Source organism: Scomber japonicus, chromosome 9 (genome assembly GCF_027409825.1).
Source record: "Scomber japonicus isolate fScoJap1 chromosome 9, fScoJap1.pri, whole genome shotgun sequence".
NCBI lineage: Eukaryota > Metazoa > Chordata > Actinopteri > Scombriformes > Scombridae > Scomber > Scomber japonicus.
In genome coordinates, this window is record NC_070586.1 from 33,881,842 (window position 1) to 33,908,775 (window position 26,934).

Below are 26,934 nucleotides of genomic sequence, written 5' to 3' on the forward strand. Positions count from 1 at the left end.
CGTATCCAAATCCATACTGGTTATCAGTAGCACCAGAGGCTCAAGATGTGTGATAGGCTGGAATTTGTCAATGCCTACTAGGTACTCTTGGAACCTCTCACATACCTGGTTTCTGTGTTTGCCAGTGTCCTGGAAGACTATGCAATAGGGTTTCAGCCTTTGCCATGCAACTGTACCTCTTAATGTGTGCTCAAACAGCTGTTTGTCTTTGTGGGTCATACTGAGCCAAGATGGGTGGTGATAAGGGCTTGAGTCACTAAAAACCTAAATCTGACCCGTGGTGAATGATGCCACTTGTGCTGTCAGACAAGAATGCAGGAGAGCTGAATGCAAATGGAATAAAGAGTTGCAGGAGTCATTGGCTCCCTGTACAATTTAACATTGATTTTAAGATTTTACAGTTGTAGCCCCCAAACTCTGGAACAAGCTGCCCTTCCATGTTAGACTGGCCCTGACACTGCCTGTTTTTAAATCCCGTCTTAAAACATTTTTGTCTGTTACACAAGTCTGCATGCTTTTACTGTGTTGTACAGCACTGTGGTCAACTGCTGTTTTTAAATGTGTAAATAAATTTGACTTGACTTGACATTCATGGTGGTATCTGCTAAAAGCCTGAAGCTGTATCCAGAGACATGAAGACCATGGAACCTGACAGCTTGGCCAATGTCTCTGTTGTTAGGGTTAGGGTAGTTGATACCTCTTTCTTTTGTTTCCTCATTTCAGTCTGTAGGATGCATCACTTTCTCTATCATGCCCTGCTCCTGCAACTCAGTTTGGACTTTAGCAAGACGTGCTAGAGGGACTCTTCTGACTCAGTGTACACCTCCCTCTCTTAAGTGGATCTTGACTGGGTCTGTTTCAAGAGTCCCCTGATGTGCTGCTGGTCCGCTAACCTGTTTAACTCCTTTTAAATTACCATCTTTACTGCTGTCTGTCTCCTCTAGACACTTTTGCTATCTGTATGTTAGCAATGCAGCCATTAATCACATTATCTTCTGTAGCATGGAAACAGGAATATTAATAGAACCAGCTTCATGTCAGTAATTCAGATTAATGCCTTAGTGGATTTGGACATAATCAGATTATTAAGTACATCTGCTTTGTGTTCGCTATTGTCAAAACCATGTAAGAACCAGACAGACTGACTTGTCTATAAAGCTGGTGATGTTTACGTTGTGACATTCTAGACTGTGTCTGAAACCTGATAAAATATTGTTGAAAAAACAGTGATATAGTGCTTTTTTAAGGCTGCACAAATCTATCATTTTATCATGACAATGGATTCATTGATTATGTGTAATGTGGAAGGAGTGTCAGATAGTCATGAACCCACAGAAAATGATTACCAGACTCTGCTATTACACATCACTCTACAGATATTTTTTTGCATCTTTCAGCATTGTGTTTTGATTACTTTAGCCACTTTTTCACTGCATGTTATGGATTCACTCATCTTTACTGACCTGTTTGGTTTTCCATCGGGCAACAGTTGTAGATAGTACCTGGTACTTTTTTAAAACAAGTCTGGAAGCTGACAACAAAGCCTAACTTTACTTTTAACAATATCAAACAAAGAGAAATGTCCTCCCATTGCCCTTAACTAGTCCTAAATCAATACTAGAGTGTTTCCATGTTTATGAATGAAGTGGCACACACGTTGATGTAGCTGTGTTGTGTGTGTTTGACCAATCAGTGACAGTCATCCCTACCAATCTCAATGAGTGGGTAATATCTATAGTGGAAAATGAAATCCAGAAAAGTACCTGGTACCAAAAGAGAGTAGAGTGAAGTCTAGCTGAGATGGTACTGTGGTGGGAACATGACCATAGTCTGTAACTCTACTGTTTTTGTTCACTGTCACTGTTCTAATTAGTTCTCTGTGGCAGCATTTCTGCCCACAGCAGGCAGCTGTCTTCAGCTCAAACAAACCTACTTTATACTACCTGAGCAAAAAACAGCAAATTGACAAAGTTGGTGACAAGCGAGTGAACAAAGTGGAGCATTTATAGCAGATAGTCCAAAGCAGAGCTAGAGGACTCACATTTGTTGACTGAAAAAACCCATTAAAAATGAATTTTAGTTTTTAAAATAAACAACTCTATCTACACTCTGGAATTAGTGTGATTACAAATCCCTATTAGATTTCGGGCATTTCTTAAAGCTACAAATTGCTTGTTAAAACACATGAAATGTTTATCTAGAACAAACTTAAATATAGTGTGACAGTTGCACAAGAGAAGGGTCAGAAAATTAGCAAAAGGACTTACTGATTACCATGGCGACTGGTCACTGGACTAAGACTAATAGTACTCATACTAGACTAAGTATGACAGTTCAGCAAAACCTCTGAATGTCTTTAATTGAGAGGATGTGTTTTACTATTTATGAATTCAATATTTGAAAGAGGAAGACTGTGTTATTTGTTTTAAAAAGTTACACAGTTTTGACATATTTTAAAGTTTACTCATTTTAATTCTGAAGACTGAAATGTCCTGTTTACATTTGGTTTGTTAACGCATCAGTTGTGGTCTTGAGGCAAAGCAGACTCTTGATACAGTGTCTCAAAACTCTTTGTCAAATCCACTGATTAGCTTGCCTCCTGCTGGATGTTGATGTGACATGTGAAGTGCGTTGGCGTATATCATCAAGTGAACTTTCCCTTGTACTTTTCCTCTGTACACAAAACAGCCAACAACTGAAGTTCCAAATTTCATTTTGCCATTATCAAGCTCACAACGTCACAGCACAGCAATCACACTATAATGAACTTCCAGAAGCAATTAAAGCCTCTTTCCTGTGGAGGGACCTTCATGAATACAAGAAAGACAGCTTTCTCACTGCCTGTAATCACAGAGCATTCAAGCCTAGGTGTCACATTGGCTTTGTTGTTTCCCAAAAAATCCCTTCAGGAGGCATCAGTCAGGTCCTCTAATCAGCACGATTCCACCTGACAAAACTAATGGTACTTAATTGGTATGGCACACCACTGCTTCCCTCACACTTCATATCAAAACATGAACCAGAATTCAAGTATGGGTTGTACATGTATTGGCTGTAGACCATGTTGGAACAGTATTCACACAGTATGTTAAGGTTTCCTGAGGGTCCACATATCTCCTAAGTGAGTCATAGTCCAAATGTACAATTATGTAGCACAGACTCAATTTAATTTTCTGAACATGAAAACAAAACATAAACAGAGTGCAACTGGGGCTTAAACTCACTGAATAAAGAATTACAAAAGGAAGCACAATTTAGGCTTATAAATCATCACTAAAAGCACTGTAACAACATTTGGAACTGAATTGGGTTTACTGAGGCTTCTAAAAACCCTTTAATTCACACAGCATAACATTTAATATGCCTAATAAGAGGAACAACAGGCCAATAAAGCAGGTGCTCTGCTGAGACAAATAAAGAGAGGGAAAGTAATATTCAAGCGATGCTGGCTTGTTGTGGAAGGTCTCTATTAATCGGTAAAACAAAGTTTAAAAGGGTACTCAAGTGATTTAGGATTGCACTTACGAAAAATTTGTCAAAATTGAAGCAGCAGAGGAAGAGAGATATCTGGACTTTTAGTCGTTAAACTCCAAAAGTACTGGATCCTACTTTGTCATGATGCGACTGAAAAGGGTCTTCTATCAGACCCTTTACCTTACTTCTTTCAAAGCCCACATGTCCAGATTTTCATAGGGGTGTAACGGTACACAAAACTCACAGTTTGGTGTCCATCTTGTTTTCTTGGGGTCATGGTTTGGTACAATTTCGGAACAGGAGAAAAAAAAAGTAGAAAATTATGTTTTGGTCCTTTATTTTGAAAAAGGTAAACATCCAACAATGGCTCATTGGCCAAAACTATTACTGCAACAGTTTAGTTGTTCTGCAGTGGAAACAGAAGACAATCTTTGTTCTTCAGTCTTTCACAGGTTATCAATCATGGTGTGGCATCTGTATTTTGGTGTGTTGTTATTAAGTTAATGTATCGTGTTTTCAACTTACATTTAGTTTGATTTGTATGATAGTTCAATACTTAATATGCATGCAAGTTGCATTAATGTAATGCTAGATGTATCCATACGTGTGGGCGACTGTGGCTCAGGAGGTAGAGCGGTCGTCCTCCAATTGGAAGATTGGCAGTTAGATTCCCGGCTCCTCATGTCAATGTGTCCTTGGGCAAGATACTTAACCCCAAATTGCTCCTGTTGCTGCGCCAACGGTGTATGAATGAGAATGAATGGTTAAATTCCCCCTGCGTTGTAGCCCCTGCCATCAGTGTAATGTAAAGCGCTTTAAATGATTGTAAAGACTAGAAAGGCGCTATATAAGCATAATAATGCAGGGGTGAGTGAGCGCTACGCTTCTGTAAAAACAGATGGTTGTGTTGGTTTGTTGGTTAGGGTTGGGGACAGAGTTATTTACCTTTAATTCTTCTACAGTCTCCACTCAGGACGTACACAGTGAGGAATGGAGGACACTACTTGTTTAGCCAATGTGACATGAATAGCCTCTTAGCTGCTAATGTGAAGTGTGGCAATACCTAAGTCAAAAATGATCAAGGTCATGTCCATGTATTATACGATAAGTCCATATATAGACATGATGATGGTGATAATTACGTTTTTGTACGATAAGTTGATAACTTAATTATTGTGATTAATTATTGACATCTTGGACATTGTACAATTGCTTTCACAGACTGAGTAAAAATCCTTGTGATGACTACACTGAACTTAATGTGTTCAATCAGAGAGCTCCCATCAAGAGTTTTGTTTTAGTAAAAACCCTAAAAACCTATTAAATTAATCAGCTTCTTACCATGAAGGCTGATAAGACATTTTTCAAACATATTTTCTGATAAAGTGAGAGATGTCTGTTTCTTTCTGAAGTGGGCAGAACTCAGCTAGAAAAAAAAGTATTATCATATTTCTATGTGCCAGTCAGACTGAATCAAAATGTTATGACAGTCATGGGTTTTTTTGCTCATGTTCCAGCTCGGTCAATCAAATATGCTCAAATCATACCCACACAGTTTTGGTGATAGAGAGTGTATTCAGATGTTAAACAGTTAAACTTTAATATGTGAAAGCATAAATAAAGTTTTAAGGGGCTTTAAACCAGAGGTGAGCACTTTGACAAATACCTATTGGTACCATGATTTTAGAATTTGACCAAAATGTGCTTTTGACTTGCAAACCAGTACTAATTAAATGTGTCAGTGTCAAGTTTTTCCATTTCAGTGCCAAATCAAAGGTTTCCCCTCTCAGAATTTAAATGAAACTTTCCATCTTCCACTGACACTAATGAAATTCTTTCAGGGGAAGCTCTTGAAGGTAGGATGACCCATGACATCTACTCCACGGTAATGAACTCTAAAGGTATCTGCCCTTGAATTCAGTTAAAAAAAAGTTATTTAACAACTGACCGATCAAATCAAACTATTTAGCTTTGGTCAGGGAGGAACTATCGTTGTCAATCCCAGAGAAGCTTTTGAAAATTGGGTTGTTTTTTTTCACATTTGAGTGTGTGAATGACGACTCATGTGAAACTAACTGAAATTGTGCTGATGTGGTACCCCTTCATCCAGCACTGCAAGCAGCTTAAAATAAGCACATACTGCACATATTGCTGGACCCAGCTACGATTACTGAAGCCGCTCTGCATTTGTTGGCTTTTAGGCTTAAACCATCTGAGGCCACACTGATATTCTTATTAAAGCTCAGTCTAAGTAGCCTCGGTCAGGACTGAAACCACCTACATGCAGTGAGGCGCTACATTAATGCACAAGAAAAAAAACATCTTTTCTGTATATTCAACTGAAAGAATGAAAACTTCTGAAAGTGTTTTAAAGGCCAAAGGCTTTAATTCTGTGTTTGATTGGAAGATACGAGTCACTGAATAACACATCTTATTGCATATTGCTGCTAATACAAAATCTAATTTCTCACCTTGTTGGTAGGAGTCTGTGTTAACAGAGGAAACAGTGTTGTCGAAGATCTAATTAAAGCTTCTCACCAGAGAAGGAATAGAGAATTGTTTCCTCAGTGTCTTCTAGTGAGCAGTTGATCTGTGATATAGACAAACCTGCAACCTACTGTTTTTCTCTTTCATTTTCTCAACAGTCATTTAAAGTTCTGAAACTCATGTAACATCATTAACTTTTTATTTTAGAGGACACTTTCTAAATTTAAAATAACTGGCTGCTAGGTGTATAGCAATATGTCTTATCCTATGAAAACATGGTGTATGTGAACTATATGTATCTTAAAGCTGACATAATAATAAATGTATAATATAATATAATATAATATAATAAGTACATTTCATCAGTATGGTCTTTTACAGCATACGTGTACAGTGACATAAGGTTTTTTTTTTTTTATCAATGTCACTCTGATACAAAGCTCTATCAAACTGTACAAGCTGTAAAAACATCAAGTGAATATTCATCTGCTTTTGACCATGGTGTAGTTTTTGCAGTGTGTACTTCTCTGGCAGTGCTGACGTTTGCTGTGACAATAGCCAAGGACAGTGTGTGTGACAGCTAAGACACTGTGAGCTCCAAATTTTTACCCTTTGCCTTCTACTTCCGTATCTCTGCACTCTTAAATCCAACTACTCTGAATAATCGCACATTTTCACTCCAGCTGAGTTACTGAGCCTTTGCCCCAATTCACGCTGTCCAGTCTAAATCATTGCTTGTTTTCATGATTGCATTAATACCCCTTTTTAAAGGCATACTTGTATTTTTTTAAGTGGGGGTTGTACTGTATGAGGTGATTATACATAGTCAGTGTATCACCTGCAGTGGATTTGGGTCAGCAGCCTCCCAGTTTGGAGAATTATGGAAGCTGAGTAATGTACTGTTGTAGACAGAGCCATCAGCAACATATATTTGAGCCACCTAAATAAAGGCCCACATCAAAAAATCAATATCAGTTTCAATCTATGCTATATTTAGAATATTTTCACTTTCTGTGGCATTACATTCTATCAACTGGACAACTTCCGTATTTCTATGAAAGAGGTGCATTGTATTACACCTCTCAGATCAGTTGTTTGGGTCAGAAAGTGTTGCAGCAGCCATTGATCTTTTAGTAAAACACATTTTACTGCTGTCCCCGTCTACAACAGTACAGTCCTCCAGTCTGCTTACCCAAATCTACTGCAGCTAATATACTGATTACCTCATGTCCTCATGCCACTCCACTTCAAAAAATCACAAAGTATTCCTTTAATAATATGCTTTCATGAGCCACCACTGAGAGGAAACAATCGCCTCATTTGTGGCCAAAGTAAGTGTTTGAAGAGCTTCACTCAAATCAAATTTAGACATTTGAGCTTCAACTTATGTTGTTATTCTTTAGTTTATAGATTTAAATCAGCTGGAAAAACTTTTATTAAAAAAGCCTTGAAAACTTATTTTCTATATATTGTTATTTCACATGAGAGATTTCTATATTTGTGCTTCGTCCTTGTTCTTTTTTCCTCTTGTTTGTAAAGAATATATAATGTCACATATTACCTGTGAAGAAATCAGGATTGAGCAGCAATTGAATCAAAATGTTATGACAGTTTTGAGGTTGTGTACTTATGTTGCCAGCACTGTCAATTAAACTGATAAAAACAGAACCAAGCAGTCATAATGAAGCACGAGTCTAACAATCGAAAAGTAACTATTTTAACTTTTGAAAGATAAAAACTTTTGCTTGTGAGATCAGAAAGTTTTAAGGGGCTTTAAACCAGTCTGATTCACTTGGACGAATATTACCATCGGTACCATGATTTTAGACTTTCACTAAAGTGTGCTCTTGTTAGGCATCACATCTTTTTTTTTCTGAACTCTAACTTTGACTTCTGAGCATTTAGTAATGAACATAAGAGAAATCCTTAAGATTTGAATTCACTTTCAGAGAGAAGTGGACTGTATCCTTTCCTTCCTACTAGAAATGTTTGACTTTAAGGGCTTTGCTGTTTAAAGGCTTTCTGAAAACACCCAGCTGAAGGCACTGCTTTACTATCTCAAGGTTGCGTTTCCATTTCTCAAAGGCCAAGTTTATTTTAACCCAAAAGTTATTCCACCCAGTGCAATCACCAGCTACAATAAGATCACAAAGCTCTATCTCTTACCGGTGTTGAGATCCTTATACTCTTGGGAGATGTGCTCGTTCTGGTGCACCCACTCCCCGTTGCATTTGAAGAAGATCTGTAAGGCCGGCGCGGCTCGACAACGCAGCTTAATGGGATTGCTCTTGACGATGTAGGCGTCCTCCGGCTCCTGGATGAAGTGCGGCAGGGTTCCCTGCACAGAGGGTAGGGCTTCTGGCTGAGAGTCCCCTGTGGCACCTGCAAAACAACACCTGGGTTACTTCATGGTTCTAAATGTCTCCTCTAGGTGGAATGACAGATCAGAACAGCTTCTCGAACAGAAACAATAGCAAGCTTTTGAGTTTTCATTTGGATACGCAATTAAGCAGGAAAAGTTGTGCTTTTTGTTTTACTAACAACAGTATAATGGCATCTGTTTGCAAATTTAACATAATTGCAAAGTGGACGATGTTTTCAACTCCCCATCTAACAAGAGCTAAATTATTCTAGAAAGGCGAAGTATACACAGAGCACCATTCTTCCTCCATCCTTCCAAAAACGGTCGTCTTCTGAGCAATTTGCCGATGAATGGAACCAGAGTGGACCAAGTGGAGAGAGAAATAGGAGGTGACTGATTAGCCATTTGGCTGTGGAGTCTGTGAATGCATCTTATCTCAGCTGCAAGGCTCGCCACCAATGTGCCACCGTCTTTAACAACAACCACTCACAGCAGGTTAGCCCCTCTACATTCAGTCTGGCAAGCCCCCCTGTGCAGTTCACACATCTACTGTTCGTGGTGGCAGCTCATCGATCTAAGCGCAAATTTCGGAAAACACCGATCTGTGAGACCGTGAGATTGTGACCCCCTTGTGAGGCGTGGGGCGTATGATTTTTTTTTTTAGTTTGAAGGTAGCTCTCGGTTTACATGGCATCCTGAGCTTGTTTCCTTTGAGTAAAGAGAGAGAGAGTTCAGCAGGCTGGCACAATAAGGAACAGGATGTTTGTGCTTTTGCCATCCCCGGGATCCTTCTCAGAATTATACCTCAGTCCCATCAAGGCAGCTCCAGCTAAGCTATTCAGTGTCGTAAAAGCCCATGAAAGCTATTATGCCTGACCATCAAATCCAATTCTGTCGCCTGAAATCGAATCGGCCCTCTCACCACCTCTCTCAATCAATGTTGTCCTTGTTAAATGGGTAAATGAATGGATGCAGGTGTAAAGAGAGGCCACACATAAAACAAATCCGGGCAGGGAGGACGCTGAATGAACAAGAATAATATGCTGACATTACCTACTGTAGGACATCTAGATGTCTTTATCATATTGCTGCTGCACAAGCTTCCTTTAGCTATTCAAAGCACTATTTCACCCCGTTCCCTTTGTGCTCAACACTTCCTGGAATAATGAAGGCAGTAAAAGCGCTGCAACAAAGGTTTGCAGATAAACTCCTTCATTATTATTATTAGTAGTAATGTTGATGTTTTTCACTGAATGTGTTCTTTTTATTTTGATGTAACTAAATGAGTGCAAAAAACACAATGAAGTGTATTTAAAAAGCTATTTACATGGTATTTTAATGCATAAACTTATTTTTTTGCAGTAAGAACGGCATACATTTGTTTTAGGGTTTTTCCCCCAATACACAAGTAACACAATGTACCATAAACATACCATTATAATCATACTACTACTCCTCCAAATCATATTGAAACACATAGATATAATCAGTGGAACTCACTCATTATAGCTGTGTCAGGATCTCTAATATCCATCAAGCATCAAATAAAAAAATACATCTACTTAGAAATCATAACAAACTCATTGTGAAATTAAATGTTGGCTCATATTTCTTTCATATTAAAACAATCCAATAACTGTTATCTATACCAGTGGTTCTCAAAGTGATGTTTGGGGAACACTAGGAGTCCTTGAGAGGGTTGCAGGGGGGGGGGGAGGGGCAGCAATAAGGGGAATAATTAATTTTCACTTTAATTCCATAAGTAACAGAATGACAGAATGTCTGACTATGTCGGTCATGAGTTAGACCAACTCATGACCAAAAAAGCAAAAATCCTATCTGATGGAGGAGCCTGGGACAAAAAGGTCATCAAATCAGGGTCTGTGGTCTAATTTGTGTCAGCTTAGGGGTCTGTGATGTTAAAAAGTTTGAGAACCACTGGGCTTTACAGTACAAGGAAAAACTTCATTTTCATCTGGACCTCCTGTCATTGTATGTACAAATTCCATTTTTTTAATCGTGCAAATGGATCCAATTAGGTATTATGGGATGGATTTTTGTCCATTGTTTTTTGAACGAAGTTTTTTTTTAAATGATTGTTTCTGATATTTAACATCAGTTCATCATGTGAAATACTGCTCAGCCTGTGAAACAGTCATCTATCTTCTGTGGCTCTGAAACTGGTTTTCACTTTAGGCCTTTCTGTTATAATAATAGCAAGAGCTTAAAAGATGTGGCCAGTTATGAGGCATGGAGGGTCTAACAAAAGATGCTACTCAGTTGCATCATGGGGAATGTAAGATCCAGTATTCTGACCTATAGAAGCTAAAATGTATGTTATTTACTATTAAATACTAGTCAAAGTATTCATAGGACTCAGATGAAATCCTCCATTAGTTGGCTTTAAGTTACATGTTATGTTAAATGAACAGGGATATACGGTAATGTGGCTGACAAGTGCCGCAAATCAGACACAGATTAAACGTACAGGCATGACTTTGTAATGAGAAACATGAAAGAACGCTCAGCACCAGTAATTTATCCATAATCACTGACACATAGAAAACAGTCCTACAAGCAGAAGGAAGATTAGATGACTTCTTCCTGCTTTTAGGTGGTTGATGAGAGAGATGAAAGTAGATGATGGAGTTTGGACCAATGTATGGGGGGTGGGGGTTGGTGGGGGTGTGTGTAAGTGGGGGTTGGGGGGGGGGGTTATGTGTGAAAATAATTTAATTACTCTTATTTGTGCAGATGTACTCAGGCCAGTGCACATCTGATTTTTCATTTCTCTCCAACACTGCTTGTGCCCATGATGTTTTACTACATTCAAAGCCGATCACATATTCATACACCGCATAAAAAAAAAAAACGACAAAAAAATATGCTGGGAAGAAATCAATGTGGTGATGATTTCCTAATGTTTGAAAATTACAGGCAGCACTGCAATTTGAGCCAGAGTTCTCAGAGTGAAGGAAGTCTTTCTTTGTCCACATATCACCACATGTGGAGGCAAGCCGTCACACAGACTACCGCAGACAACGACGCTGTCTTCATCTCAGCTCTTTGCTCTATAAATGACACATCCTCTGCATCAAATAGAGCCTGTTTCTTCATCTTTTTTTTCTTCCTTGAAGCAGTTTTATTGTGACACCAGGCAGGTAATTATTATTCTCAAATTGTTGGATTTTCAAAGAATGTTGTGTGGTCTAACCTGGTGAGACCTGAGCCGTGTCGACTCATACAGTATGTGTTGGGAGAGCTATTTCAGAAAAAGAACATTGTGCTGCATCTCCTGCAAACTTCGGAGGCGTTCCCCAAAAAAGAGCAACGATGTTCTCGCTGAGCGCACAAAAAAACCAGACGGCCCTTTACACCAGCCCATTAGAACACATTATCTTCTAACAAGCAGATATGAAGATTTGTCTGTTTCCACTAACATATAAATATATAAGTGAACATTTCTCATTAGTGATGTGGATAAATAATGGCTACTATTACTATAATGCAATTTCTACAGAACAACGAGCATTAAATCTACATTTAAAAGGAGGATCATTTGGTGGTTGATTACAAAAGCAGCCAAGAAAATAACAATCACACAGTGGTCCCTGTCTTTTTTGTGCTTTTTTTTGTTATATATTTTAACTAAAGTGCTGAAAACGCCTCAGTGGATTAAGAGGGTTATAACCTTTTGACACAGACAAGTAACCTGGCAATGCTTTAATTTTATTCCACTTTATTCCACTGTTCTGCTTCAGGTCATGTCATCTGTAATCTGCTTTAACTTGTACATTAAATACACTTAGCTACATTTAATGCTTTTCTATTGTATTTTGTAGGGAGTCATCATTGTCTATGTGGGGAACAGAAGCAGACTATCATTTTAAGGTATCTGGATAGATAGATACTTTATTGTCATTGCACATAAGATACAGTGACATATATACATTGTGCTTAGTCCCAGTGTGTGTGTGTGTGAGAGAGAGAGAGAGAGAGAGAGAGAGAGAGAGAGAGAGAGTGAGAGAATGAGTGTGTGTTCGGAGTTCGGGGGGGGGGGGGGGGGGGGGGGGTTCAATAGTTAGGGTTAGGGTTAGATAATGTCACCCAGCCTTATACAGCAGGTATAGTCTCCAATTAGTCCACATGATGAAGAGTCCTAGAGGTAGACCACAGAACCTTAACTTGCTCCTGATGGTCAGATAGGTCAATGTGTGTGTGTGTGTGTGTGTGTGTGTGTGTGTGTGTGTGTGTGTGTGTGTGTGTGTGTGTGTGTGTGTGTGTGTTGAGACTCATTATGAAACCATATAAATGCTGTTCATTTAGGTATATTATTTTCACTTCATCAAAATAAATGTCAGGGGTCATCAGGTGATTGACACAACAGCATCACTTTGTTTAACGGGGTAGTAGTATTATTCTGAAACCGAAAAAATGGAAAATGAAAACCAAGCTTCTCTCAATTTGAAAAAAAAAAGGATAAAGCATTTTCTGACTTTACATTTGTAGAAAAAGGCTCACAATTCTGTTTTTTCACTCACAAGTTTAATTTTTCTTGCTAAGGAGACCTTCAACATCATTATCAACAGCTATAACATTGACAGTTTGGTCAGACATAGTCTGTGTCCAACACATAAGCATAGAAAGTGTGAGACAACAGTGGTCTGACTACAATATTTGGAATACTATCCTGACTATTTTATCCAACTTAATAGCCTGCTCACACACATGTAATTTCTCAAATGCTGAACTTTTCCAGCTCCAGCATGAATTGGCTGTAAAATGATCACACATCCTCTATTACTATATCACATCCACTAAGCTGTTAACAGTAACGCAATCTGTAGCCAAATGAATAATCAGAGCTTATCAAGGACTCTACCTTTTATTTGGGTTGTGTTATCTAACCAGTGATGCAAAGAAGAGATTATATAGGAATCAATTAATTACACTTGATTAACAAACCTGATACTATTTCACTGTGTGTGTGGTTGGTGTGTGTGCACTAAGCATTAAGCTGGGGATGTGAAATACACCCTTTTTGCTGACATGGATTTTTTGACCCTGACCTGCTGCTAGTTCATTAATTATATTATAAATGCTATATTCATTTGATAACAAAGATCATTTCAAATCACACCAGTTTTGCATTTTGTAGAAATTCAAACTTAATTTTTCACATTTGACTCCATGTTATAAAAATCTTTTAAAAAGGTAACAACACAGATTCTTATTTCCAAGACAAAAATTGAATGGCAAACGCCTCAGTTTCCATTTGTAAAATGTTGCTACAAACATTAATAATTTTTTTAAAAGCTACATTTTTCATCTTTTGATTTCAGTTTCAAAATAGGAAATTGATTGAGATGAAGGTGCAAGGTTTCCAGTTGAACACATATGGAGGATTTTGGAATATGACAGTTCTCACCACAATCATCAAAACTCCAGATAGAATATCTTTTGGAAGACGTGGTAAGACGAGTTCCAGCTGCTTGTGGCGATCCATGTTGTTTTTATTCATTTTGTCATCCATGCATATATGTAAAAACATGAAGCCTAAAGCATTTTCACTCATGCTGTGTCCTGTGTACAAACGGATGCCCTGTGTAACGCTTCTATAAGAAAATCAGCTGTTTTAAATGAATTTAAAAGCTTTGAGACTATTGTGAATCTCTGCTCTGACAAGCTTTAAAAAAAGATTAGATTCATATGTTAATTTCTACCATTACACTTAAGACTTTCAAACCTCAGAGGATTACTGTATATTCAGCAGTCATTCTGATGGAGAATTTTTCTTTGGCAAAAAAAATCTTTATATTTTGCCTTTAATGTTAATGAATGTCAGAGTCACAGGCATAAATTGCAGTTCTGACTGCGGCTCATGAAAACAGCTTTTACTGCTTTCACAAATTCATATAGAAGCTTTGCTCATAAAATTGAAATTGTTCAAGCAAAAAGAAACACTGCTTCAACACAATTTAAAGTACTAACACATTTAATGGTTAGGGCATGTAATCCTCCTCCATCCAGCACCTTCCTCGCCAGTGAGCATCCGTACCCTAATCAGCTAATTGCTCTTATGATGAATAAAAATAGTGCGACGTTGGCGAGCCCAGAGAAGCCTCTTTTTCTTTTTCTTTTTTCCCACATTGCACACTAACTAATGATGTGCCATGTCCTTTTCTCTTAATGTTTCAACATTCAGCACATTCAAAGGTAGGAGATAATTGGAACAAGGTGACAATCCACGCTCCATAAACCTGGAGCTGTAGCGTTTGGCTGCTCCACTCGTGATGGATGCTCATAAATATCAACCTTAATGAAGGAAATGACTGCGGCGCCAATAAGTCACTTATTTCCTCATTACGCTGGTTAATTTTAACACTGCCTCTAAAACGCTCCCTCACCCTATCTGCTGCCAGTCACAGGTTTCCACCTGACTTAACATGAAGCTGAGTGCAGTGGACCTGCAGCTGATAAATGCCCTGGGTATCACTCTGCATACAGGGACACAAGCGACATGGTGGCTGTGCTGTCGACTCAGGCTGGCTGACAATGCCTCGGAGCCAGGGGACCATGTAGAACAAAAAAACAGATTCAAATCAACGGCCCTTTAGAATCATGCCAGGGCAATAAGGGTTGAGATAGAACAGGCTTTAATGACAGCGTGTGCAGTCATGGAGCGTTCAAAGATCAGCTTTGGACTTGTGGAATATTGACTGCTAAACCTTTTCTTTAACAAACAAGCTCTGTTTGTGCTCCCTTAAGGCTTCAATGCCCTTTACAACCCACAATACATAGGTGTGGAACTATAAAGAACCTGATTTGGTAAAGTATGTTCTGAAAGCGGTGCTGGAGCAAAGGTATTCTTGGTATCTCCCAGAATTCACCCTTTTGAAGCCTATTGGAAATGACAAGGCATTTAAAAATGTGAGCTTCTGTACTACTCACACTACAGTCAGTTTGTGTTCAAACTCCTCAAACTGTGTTGTCATGTCAGTGTGGCAACCTACACAACTAATCTCCGACAAGGTGTACTGATTATGAGATTGGTGGCTGGTGTGAATACCTGCCAGAGTTTCTTGTAGCACTCTTAATGGATACTGACCAGACCAGACTCAAGGTGCTCTAGCTACAACGTCATCTTGTTTTTTAGCTACAATGAAATGAAACATTTTTGACAACCTGTTGTAGCCTTTGGGACAGCTCAAACTAGACAACCCACACACTGTTGGATTTAGGGGAAACGTTTTGTCTCAGATGTTCAAAATTCATAAAATCATGGTTAAAGTCAGGTCCAAAATGGAAAGAGATTGTCCTCTTAGGATTATGAATGCTCTGAGATTTTGGCCTGATGGTGGTGTTAACAATGATAGGTCAGGAGTTCACCAAAAACATTAGGGTCCATCATAAGGGCCATTACCTGCTTATTATCAGCATGTCAACATTTAATGTTAGCATTTAGAACAGAGAAGTGGGTTAGGGTTAGGGTCAGGATTAGGGTCAGGGTTAGGGTTATAGGCTTGATAATCAGATCTTCTTGTACCACCACTAACAAGGTAAGACTTAAGTTTTTTGCATTTCTGCATGTTTTAGAAGTGTTAAACCAGGACAATGGGGATTAGAATGGTTTCAAAAAGCAGATTTAAGCTTTGCAAATTATTACACAGAAAGGTGCTTCCGATTTCTAAAAACGACTTTGGTGGGTAAAAGGCGACTGGGCAAGAAGTCAAGCCAATGTGATTTGGAAACCATCCCTTTCAAAGGTTAATGATGTCAAAAAAGGTCACTGGTGTATTAACTGGCACTGGGGTGGATCAAAAATACAATCCTTTCTTGCCATTAGTTTGACAGCTTGCCTCAGCATCAGCCCTCTGAAAAACTTGAAATGGACACTGGGAGAGAAGGGTTCCTAAAAGATCAAGCTGACAGCACTATGCGCTTCTCCTCGCCGTGCTTCTTGACTGAGTTGGACATTACTATTTCACACAGCCACTCCACAGCCAAAGTCCTTTAAAACCACACATTCTTCCTCTCACATCCACCAAGATCACTGGGGACTTCTCATGGATTTTTTTTTTTTACAGGAGCTGAGATAGGCGGAGGGCAAGGATGAGGAGCGTCAGCAGTGTGAGTATTGGGCTTTAACATGGTGAGCACCCTCTCAGTTTTTCAGCAGGAGTCCTCGTCATTTGAAAGGCAGAGAGTCAGGAGATGTCAGACTAATCCTTGACACTGAAGGAGAAAAGAGTGGCTGAACAAAAATGCAGGAATGGCTCTGCATACTGCAGGACAGGGAGACCGCTGAGTGAACCCTAGTATATAGGTGCTGGAGACACTGAGAGGACAGACGCTCTGGTGAAAACACACACCAAAACACACGCAACCCCATTTGTGATTACTGGTGGGTAAATTCTCTGACATTCACTCTCATGCTAACCTTAACATGAACTCTCAGTTAAATCAGATTGAAAACCTCTAAGGACCAGCAGATTCGCTGTGTATACTCTGTGCCAACTACTTTCTGAAGCATTACACATATTTTTAGATACTTTTCCTACTTTGCAGGCATCCTCTAGTTTCAGTTTATTCCACTAGGAATGTCTTGCTTGACATATAGGCACAGTAATTCCTGAATTTGGTTACATTTACATATCATTGCATAATCAGTTGTAGGGAGGGAAAAAACTAAACTGCTGCATTCAAGTACATGTGGGAATTGGCAACGTTTGAGACTTGAGTTTCCGAAGTTACACCGCCACACTTCATGACATATTTTTTAAACTTATTAAGTGCATTTATATTTGCACAAGTTTCCTAGTTTTGATCAGATTTTTGGAGTATCCACATTGGGTATTGAGCATATGCGCATCATATCATGGTTTAAGATGCCTGAATAAAGTCATATCTCAGTTTTGGGAAACCTTGATATTCTACCTGGAACACTCTTGCTAGAAACCTTGATGACTGTAGAAATAATAATAATAACCCTTTTCAAAATGAGGATCATCAATCTTCACTATTTGGTCCATTATCATTTCATTATAATTTTGTCAAAAGCAAACACAAACCTATCCAGTCCGAGTGAAAACACACACATGCAGGCATATGTGTGTGGATACAAACAGGACATATTTATGTACAGCAGCAGGCACACTTGCACAAGGACAGCAGAGCAAAGCAGCTGCTCTCACTGAGTAATTGAGAAGAAAATAACTCTTAGAGCAGTGAGAGATTTTCCTTTTTTTTTCATGTGCTGGGTGGTCCGTCAAACACAGGCTCAGGGAGGGATTGGACCTTTTGCGGATGATGACTCAATGTGTGCAGCCTCACTTCATGAAAGAGGAGCCACATTGTTTACAGATACACATTTTGTAACATGACATTGTCAAGCAATATTCTTGCTCCATCCCCCCACCCCCTCCCTGTACGCTCCCCGGTAAAGCCTCTTACATGGTCTGTAATCAATTTTAAAAGGTTGAATGGTATGAAAAGCAATTACACGGCACATGTGTCCACTTTCAGGCAGCTAGCGGGGCTGCAGTTTGAGAGGTGGGCTCCCCAGTGATTACAGAGCATAGATCTGGAGCTGTGTCAGTTATAGGTTGTTTCTGTTAGATCCTCCTGTTACACCAGAGGCCCAAGCAGCCTTACAGGCCTGATTGACTGAGACAGCCTCTGACAGTTATTGACAGGCTTGTGCACTTCCCAGAAAGGGCAACAGGGAGGGAGAGAGAGAGAGAGAGAGAGAGAGAGAGAGAGAGAGAGAGAGAGAGAGAGGGAAACACATCCCCATGTTTCCGTTGCTCAAATATCCTGCTTCTGTTTGGCTTTCAAGTGGGATGTTTTCCTTTATATTATATATAAGATGTGATGTTAGAGTAACAACTTATGGACTGATGGGTCAATATTGGCTGCCACCAACCGTTCTTCAATGACCCTCCAAAAACAAGCATGAAACGTGACTCTGTTCATTGGTTTACAGCAACTTTTACACACCCTAAAATCGATAAATGCTTGACTTTCTACTCTACTGTGTAATCAGCCACTGACTGGTATCCTACCCACTGACACACATAAAATGAATTACGACCATTTTCCCCTGAGGACAAAGCACACACAAGATTAAAAGTACAAATGTTATTCTGCTTGTCTTTGCCTTACGTGATAGCAAACTGAGTATCTTTGGGTTCCGGACCGTGGGGTCGGACAAAACAATCATTTTAAAGATGTCACCTTGGGCTTTAGGACATTGTGTCTATGTCTGTATCTTTCACTATTTTTGGACAGTTCGTAGACCACTCCATCATTAGTTGCAGTCTCAAAATGTTTCAGGGTGTCTAAGCTCCAGATTAAAGTTGAGGACAAAGAAGACAAATAACTGATAAATAAATTACCTTTACTTTAAGTTGACTGTAGACTACATCATATTTCTTTATGCATTCAGACCATCTTACTGTGTGTTAACCTTCTTGTTGTCCTCAGGTCAAATTTGACCCTCAAGGACAACAGGCCTTAACTCAAAAATTAGGTAATTTCAAAAAGGCCTATCGACCATAATTTCCCAAATAATATTTGTGGTATTGAGTTGGAATGACATAGGCTAAAAAGGTTTAACACAGAATTGGGTGATCATTTATACCTTGTGCTTTATAAATGATCAAACTTACTTTATGCAGCAGTGATGTTGATTCTCATGTTTTTCAGGAGTCAAGTAGTCTTGTAACATGGCCTAATCAATTCCAGATCAACAAATCACACAGTAGGGAAATCTAAGAGATTGGCCCAAATACTAGGCAACACTGATTAGGAAAAGTAAATCAGTGTTTCCCTATAACTGTACAGGCCTGTTCAACACCAGGTCAACATGAACCAACAACAATTCTAAAACTACATTGATTCTGAAATTGGTAGCGTTTGAAAGCCTCTCTGCAGCGCTGTTCCGAAACCCAAGTCATTTTCTTTGACGTTGCCTGGGAAACCCTTGGTAGCATAGTTCCTCTAAGGAATAGGGCAGTGCATAATGTGTGTGTGTGCAGCGAGTGTGTGGTTGAGTGAGTGGCAGAAAGGTGACGGTGAATGTGAGTGGAGTAGACGAAAAGGTTAGCAGTACGTTTTCAATCTGGCAGTAAATGTACAGTAAAGTGTGTCAGTTAATAAAAGCTGAAGCTTCTCAAGACCAAGAAATGTCTCGTCTATTGTTTCCCCAACTGCTGAAAAAGTGAAGGTGGTTAGCTCAGAAGTGAGCCAAACCTGACCAGGATCACTTAAAGTGGACTGACCTTTAAGATGGACCAGGTATTGTCATATAAGTGTCAATCTCAACTGCTCTTAAACAAAGAATGGTGAAATGTGTGGCTGCCTTGGGGACACACTGTAAATCATGTAATATTTCCACAAAAGTAGCACCCAAATCTCATAATTGTGTAGCTTTTCTATCAGTCACACTCTCTCCTGTCAAGTTCTCGGGTCACAATGATTTTCTCTGACAGTTTAAATTTCTTGTCATCTGTGATCACCAGTCCTTTGGCTGCCTGACAGATGATTTGGTTCCTGGTTTGTTTTTGCAGTAAAGATGTCTGGAGAAGCTTTCGACTCATTTTTACTCGTTAGGAATGAATTTCCTCCATGGCAGAAAAACATGTAACACAAGCGGACTCAAATAGGTTGAACTGTACTTTATAAAGGAGTGACTGACTGCAATTGAAATGGACTTGAAGAAACTTGCTAGCCTAGCAACAATAAGGCCACAAATAACCCATAAAGCACTTTCCAAAATTCTGACAACACTGTGTAAGGGTTAGAGAAATATCATAATTTGGGTTAAAATTGGGTTAAAAACATGGTTTATACTTAGAGTTTATACCTTAGAGTTACAAAATGTTCACCATCATGGCAACAGTATAGACCACAACATTACGCTTAAAAAAAAAAAGACAGTCGTGATTGGAAACTGGACGTGAACAGTGGAAACAGCGGGAAGTCCACTATCTTCAAAGTCCACTGTCTGTGTAGCTTTCCACCTAACGTACTTCCTCCTGACAAAGCCATAATCATCTTATAAACTGATTCTATAGTGACATCATCTGAACTGCGTCACTTCTCCAAGTCATAATAACTACAGCCACTAGATGGCAGAAACATAACTATACAATATTTTTTTGGTTCTGAATTTTAGACCCATATCTTTGGGGGTTTTATTTGTGAGGACAGGCTGGATATTTAAGGTACTGTGTTGATCGTACAAGAACAAGATCCCTTATATCCATGTATTAAAACATAAAAAATGCTTGGAACAATAACGTTTTTTTCTTCCAATTACCACTTTATAATCCTTTAAACATCATCTACTCCTCCATCCTCATTAAAAAGTCCACAATAAATCAATATGCTAATATTGTTCTTTTCAGATGTTTAACTGCTGGACACAGGATGTCTCCTTCTTCACTAAAAAGTCAATTCATTATGTTCCTGACCACGATTAGCTCCAGGCTAGTTGTGATCCTCAGAGGTCTGCACTTTTAAAGTCAGATTTTCAGTTAGCCTAAAGAAAATTTCCACATTCAGCAGATAAACGTGAAAACAGCCTTCCAGTGTCAAATTCTGCACATACACCAGTTTGTACAGTGAAGCTTGAACATCCAAGTAGATTAATAAGAAGAAAAAAACATTTTTGAGTGGAGGGGGAATTTGAATTCCATTGTTAATCCATCTCCCAGTTGGAACTGAATAGAGAAAAAAAGGTAATGAGACTAACAGTAAAATAAAAAAGTGTCCCTGTAAGAAGAGAACACCTGACTGCAGTCACTGCTGAATAAACACTTTGTTTGAAAAGACCAAGATCTTTGAGAGCAGATTTACTGAAGCTGATTGTGCAGCATTTTTACAGTGGTAAGTGGACATTCGCAATTTTCCTGAAAGCTAGAGTGGTCTACCATTAACTAGGCCATTAACAGTCAACTGTCACTTGCTGGAAATGTTCAACCAGCCTCAATATTAACCATCAATATTTGAAAAAAAAAAGACCAGAAAACAACACAATTAGTCAAGTAAGAGAGGATCCTGGACCAGTTTGAGCTACATTCAAACCAGGAATGTAGACAATCTCTGAATCTCCACATATTCTACCTGTCAACACCCCCTGTCAGCTTTTATTCCAGCTCAGCGTATTTTCCACGTCAACACATTCACAGGCGAAAACCTGTGAAAGCCTGGAAGATCACAGACTGTTGAATGTGTTCTGTGTTTTGCATGAGACAAGGAGAAAACATTTCCCCCTGTTGACGTGCTTCCAGGTGTTGTCTTCAGTCTATAAGCCATTTCAATCATCCTCTGTGAGCAGGCTCCATCGCTCTGTGCAGCTGCTAGAGATACTGTTGGCATCAGCAGCTCAGTTAGGTGTTGATTAGGACATTAGAAAAAAAAGAATCTCTGTGACTGAAAGGCAGAATTAGTGCCAACCCTGCTAAGCTGCAAGAAAACAAAAAACTAAAAAAAACCCACCTTACTTATTTTGCCAACAAATTGCTGCAGCGTGTAACTAATATCCACAGAGAAACAATTGCACTCTCAAAAGATGATTACCGCTGTATATACAATGCAGTTTGGCATGTTACTTTATTTCCCCAGGTGCTTGCCCCTAAAAAAAAGAGCTAAAAAAGTTTCTCTATTAGCATTACAGTTCACTGAGAAATGGCTTGTTAGCATTGTTAGCAGTCATAATGGATGCCGATGGTTTTACCAGTGAGCCGCGGGCTCATCAGCATTACATTTGGGTCTCATGTATAAACATGAGGAGTCTTCTGTCCTAATCCTCTCAATACTGCTGAATCAATCCTGCCTTTATTAGACTTCAAGCCACTGTAGCAGCACTGTTGCCGGAAATACTGATGACACTGATTTACATATTACTAATAAATCTATCACCACCATGGATTGTCTTGTAGCTGAGCTAACCTTGCTTTTATGCAGGCTATCACAGGCTCATCAGATTAAAATTTAATCCAGCGGCATAACAGAACCTGAGATAGAAGGGCGTAGATAGAGGAGTCGTCAGGTTGTTTGATTCTTAAGACACCTCAAAGCTTTAAAAGAGCACATTTTGTTGTGTCATGGTATAAAACAAATGGAATTCATTTTACGCTCTGATGTCCTCTGTTTGATGAGCCGAGACATTTGAAGAGCGTTTTGTCGTGAAATTAATTTGCCTCTGGTAATTTCTCTTAGTGACACGATAATCAAAGGCTTCAAATGTGTTTCAGAGAAGGTAGATTTTATGCTTTATCTGCAAAGGGCAAAAAAAACAGACACAAAGTATTTGGGCAGTGACACATTTTTATGTCATGTTCTGTGCAGCAGCACAAATGAAACCAAATGGCTGATTTAATTTGTAGTTGCTACATCCACATCAGATCAACAGTGTAGAAACTATATCCAATTCCTGTCTTCCTTAGTGATGCTCTGCCAGCTCTGTACAGCAGCCAGTTTCACTTCTTGCTTTCTTTTTGACTTCAGTCTGGTCCTCAGGATGTGAATCACATGATAAATGGGATAACTGCCAGATGACTTGGGTGGTCAAGATTTTCTGGTTTTGACCGAAATGTGTCCGTAGCCACCAGCTCCAAACATGAAGCATGTCTGTTTAGATTTGTACTTTTACTTTTTCTTAACTCTTGCCAGTTTTAAACAAAACCCTTGTTTGAAGAAGAAATTTGATGTAGTAGTTTGACATTCAATTGATTCCACTTCGATGTTTGTGTATTAAGAATGGAACAAGAGCCAGGAGACAAAGCTATGTACTGACAATGAGTCTGGTCAAGAAATAGTCCAAGCAAATACCAACCATTATAAGCTCTTTGTACAAATTAAAGAAAAAAAGATACAATTACTGTAGTATAAAAGTGAGTTTCTGAGAGGTATTGTACCAAGTACCAAGAAAGGCTAACAAACCTAAAAATCTTATTGTCCTAAACTCTGAAGAATTACTTCACGCTACCAGACCTCTTCCTACATCACCTATTCAGCTATTCGGTTCCTTCTGGTTTTCTGCTCATTTACGAGTTGGAAAATGAACCAAACCAAGAGACCCTCGTAGACAGGATTAACAACGGCGGCATCTTTCTGTTCCAGAACAAGAAAGATGGATGACATGAATGACAACCTGGCACAAAATTGGGAAAAGCTTGTATAAATTTTAGTTAAACTAAACCACTAGTTCAAGAAAAGTTACATAAATAATTCCTACACTGGCACATTTCTTTGAGTGACTTGGACAATTTTATGCAGCTTCTCTTTGAAAATGACTGGCAAGTGAAATAACAACCTATCTACATATACAGAATATGGCTAATTTGGTCTAATTATTAGGCTAAAAAAATAATTTAGGACTACAATGCTCATCCAAAATGGAAAAATAACCTTAACCCTAACCCCATGCTAAGCAAATACGTACCATAATTAACAGTCAGTGTTCTTCTAGATATAGTGTCTTTTTAAGCCTGTGTGAACTGGCTATTTGGAGTGTGTGACATTTGAATAAGAATCGCCATAAATAAAATATCACAGAGACAGTATCTCCCTAGACGGAGACAGTTGTACCTCGTTTGAAAATGCGAAAAGGTCTGCAACCTCTTCGGAGTGGAACGTGTCTGGTCCACTGAATGGCTTTGATCACTCTTTCAGTGCTGGCAAATGCCTTAAGCGCTACCTGTGCGTCTGCAGGCACATTTAAATTGAAAGGCCAGAAACTAATTACCAACTGCGACTGCCTGACAAAGCTCCAATTCCAACTCATTTTCCCTGTCAAACAGAGAGCGAGGGGGTGGATGCTGGTACTTGTCAAACTCAAGACTCTACTCTGCATAAACCAGCCTCCCCGCCCCAACTCCCACCCCCCCCCCCCCCAGCTCTTCAAACTCTAACTCTGTCCAGCTTGCTGCTTTCTCCCGATGTGAGAAAAGTGCACAGCAGTCGTGAGGTAAATTGAATCTCAAAAGACGATGGCCATACGGTTCGGGCTGATTTATTTACAAGCTGGCTGATGGGGGCCACAGAGGGCCCACAGTGGGATTCAGGGGAAATGGCCTCTAAACCCAAGCTGAGGCTCCTCTGATAAATCTTATTTAACACTCTGCTTTATACTGCGGAGGAAAACTCAAGGTGCTTCCACTGCAGTTGTACTCACACAATCACAGATACAGACAGAGCACGGATAGTTTCTATGCATTAATGCAACCCTCTGGCTCTGCTGAATTTTTATTTTCCACAGTGGCACAAAATACCAACCGTAATTTGAGTGTGCTGTATTGTAGTCTACACAACATTACGTTTTTCAGGGTCACTGGGTTTCAGTCTATTGTAAACATTCACAGTGTGGAAACCCGCCAATCCTGAAATGTCTATCATACTATTAATGTCTCCAATGCACATTTCATGCAGTTTAATACTTTGGATTGTAGAAGAAAACTCACAAAGTCTCACACATAAAAAGAAATAAAATCGTTGACCTTTTTGGCTCTAATATAACAGAACTAACTGCCACTTAACAATAAAGTAAGCCTAAGTAACTATTGCTGAATTGCAGCCACTTTAACCACAGACAGCAATTACAGGATAATAGTAAATGCTAAAATGTCATTCGCTCCACTTGTTCTGGACCAAAGATAAAAATTATACATTGTTGCCTGTTTTGTATTCACACTAATTTATCAGAGTCACAGGACAGGATGCTTTCGGTTATGGTCATGCTACACATGATCACAGCGATATCAACCAATGGGGAAACTTAAAAAAGTTTATTCTGGTAACTGAAGGCCAATAATACTGAATCTAACTGTGCCTTATACTTGAAGAAGTTGGTGGTTTGTGCTGTATTCATGGGAAAGCTACTCTAACTCTAACCTTTAAACAATGAATAATGCAGGATGGGTAGAAATGGCACAAAAATAGGGTGTCTTGTACAGTAACATAGAGAGTCAAAGTGAAACCAGAACTTCCAGGTTCTGTTCCAGAAGTGAGAGAAATGTCTTCAAAATTTGACTAATATTTTTAGTAAGGAAAATAACAAACCCTTTCTCAACAGTATGCTGTTGTTCACTATGCTCAGATAAGAATAAAGATTTTTCTTTTATCATTTAATACTTATGTGGTGTGGCTGCTGGCATGTGTTTTTTAATACCCACACCTAACCAACCCGTTATGAGAGCCAATTTGCACCATCAAACCCACAAAATATGCATGGATCAACCAATCTAACCTGCAAACCACCTACTTGTTAAATAAACACTGTTAGGTTTGGTGAGCTGTGGCCAGGGAACAACACACTGTGGCTGGGGAGCAACATGCTGTGGTTTTGTTTGCACCGTAGATGGAGACAATGATAGCTGGAATCGTGAGACAGCTAGCCACCATCCACCATCCATTGGACATTACAAACTAATAATTTATTGCCAATAAAAATGATTAGTTTAAGTTGCTTCACAATTCTTACATACAGCCCCCTTAAGTATTAGGTACCTTTTGAGTTCATACTAAAGTCACACATATGCTATTACGAAAATCATGTGGTTTGTCCACTTTGCTTTGGCACTAGAAATAAATTGCATCAGATTTGTCTGTGAAGCATATTGAGACTTCGTCAAATGTTCTCAGTTCAGTTTATTGTTCTAAAGTGAAGTTCAATATCTAACCCCAGTAGTAGTAATAAGTGGGGAAGTCTCAGCAATGTGTGATATACAGCACTGACCAACTAAAGATTGCTTACCCACCATACACTTTTGCTCATACCAGGACAAGTATGCCTGTAGCATAACCCCTGACTGAATTGAATTGATCATTCTGTCATTTTTAAGAAGAACACTTTGTTATTTCCTTTTTTTAATAGTTACACAGTCTCACTTCAATGTGGACATAATTGATTACACGTATAGGTTAAAGAGATCAAAGGGCATGACTAGAGAAGACCCTTAAGAAGCACAGAAACCATCCATGTTTCATTCAAGTTGAGATCAGCAACAGAAATGTACTGTTGGGCCCATTGCAATGTCACATCTGGAAGTAAATCATACGAAACTGGTAACTTTGCCATGTACACAGCTGGCCAAAATGAAACAAAATCTTAATTTGCTCCAGAGAGAGAATATGCCAATCTCACTGCAACGAAGCATTCCATCTTTCAGCTGTCAGCTCTGTCCCATTGATCTATGAATATATCATTTACTAATTGATTGGGTGGTTTGCTCGAGGCCCCCTTGTTAATATTTCACTTGACCTCTCACCAAATTGGAGTTTATCATCTTTGACAGATGATTTCAGCGTGTGAAGGAATGCTGGATGTGAAATGAAAGCTGTTGCTCCCCTCTCCATTTCATTAAAAATTCAACACAGAACCTGTCGGAGGTGAGGCGTAATGGGAGGAAGCCGGCACCTGGGTCCTCAATAGGCTCTATTCATATAGGTTACTACACCGCTTTTTCTGGGAAACCTCATATTTTCCAGGCTTTATCACCAGGGGTTAGCACATATCTCTGCTGGAGAATATAATTACGATCCAAATGGAAGAGGCCTTTGCATACAGAATAATCACTTTTTATTGGCCTTTATATGAACAAAGA

The 26,934-nt window shown here is 39.1% G+C and overlaps 1 protein-coding gene across 1 annotated transcript in view; it reads right to left on the reverse strand.

Moving 5' to 3' along the window:
- Positions 1 to 26,934, reverse strand: part of unc5db (unc-5 netrin receptor Db) — a 151,522-nt gene that overhangs the window by 122,124 nt on the left and 2,464 nt on the right. Inside the window, exon 2 of the mRNA XM_053325599.1 lies at positions 8,128 to 8,343. Within this exon, the coding sequence (XP_053181574.1) occupies positions 8,128 to 8,343 (216 nt within the window). The remainder of the gene's footprint in view (positions 1 to 8,127; positions 8,344 to 26,934) is intronic.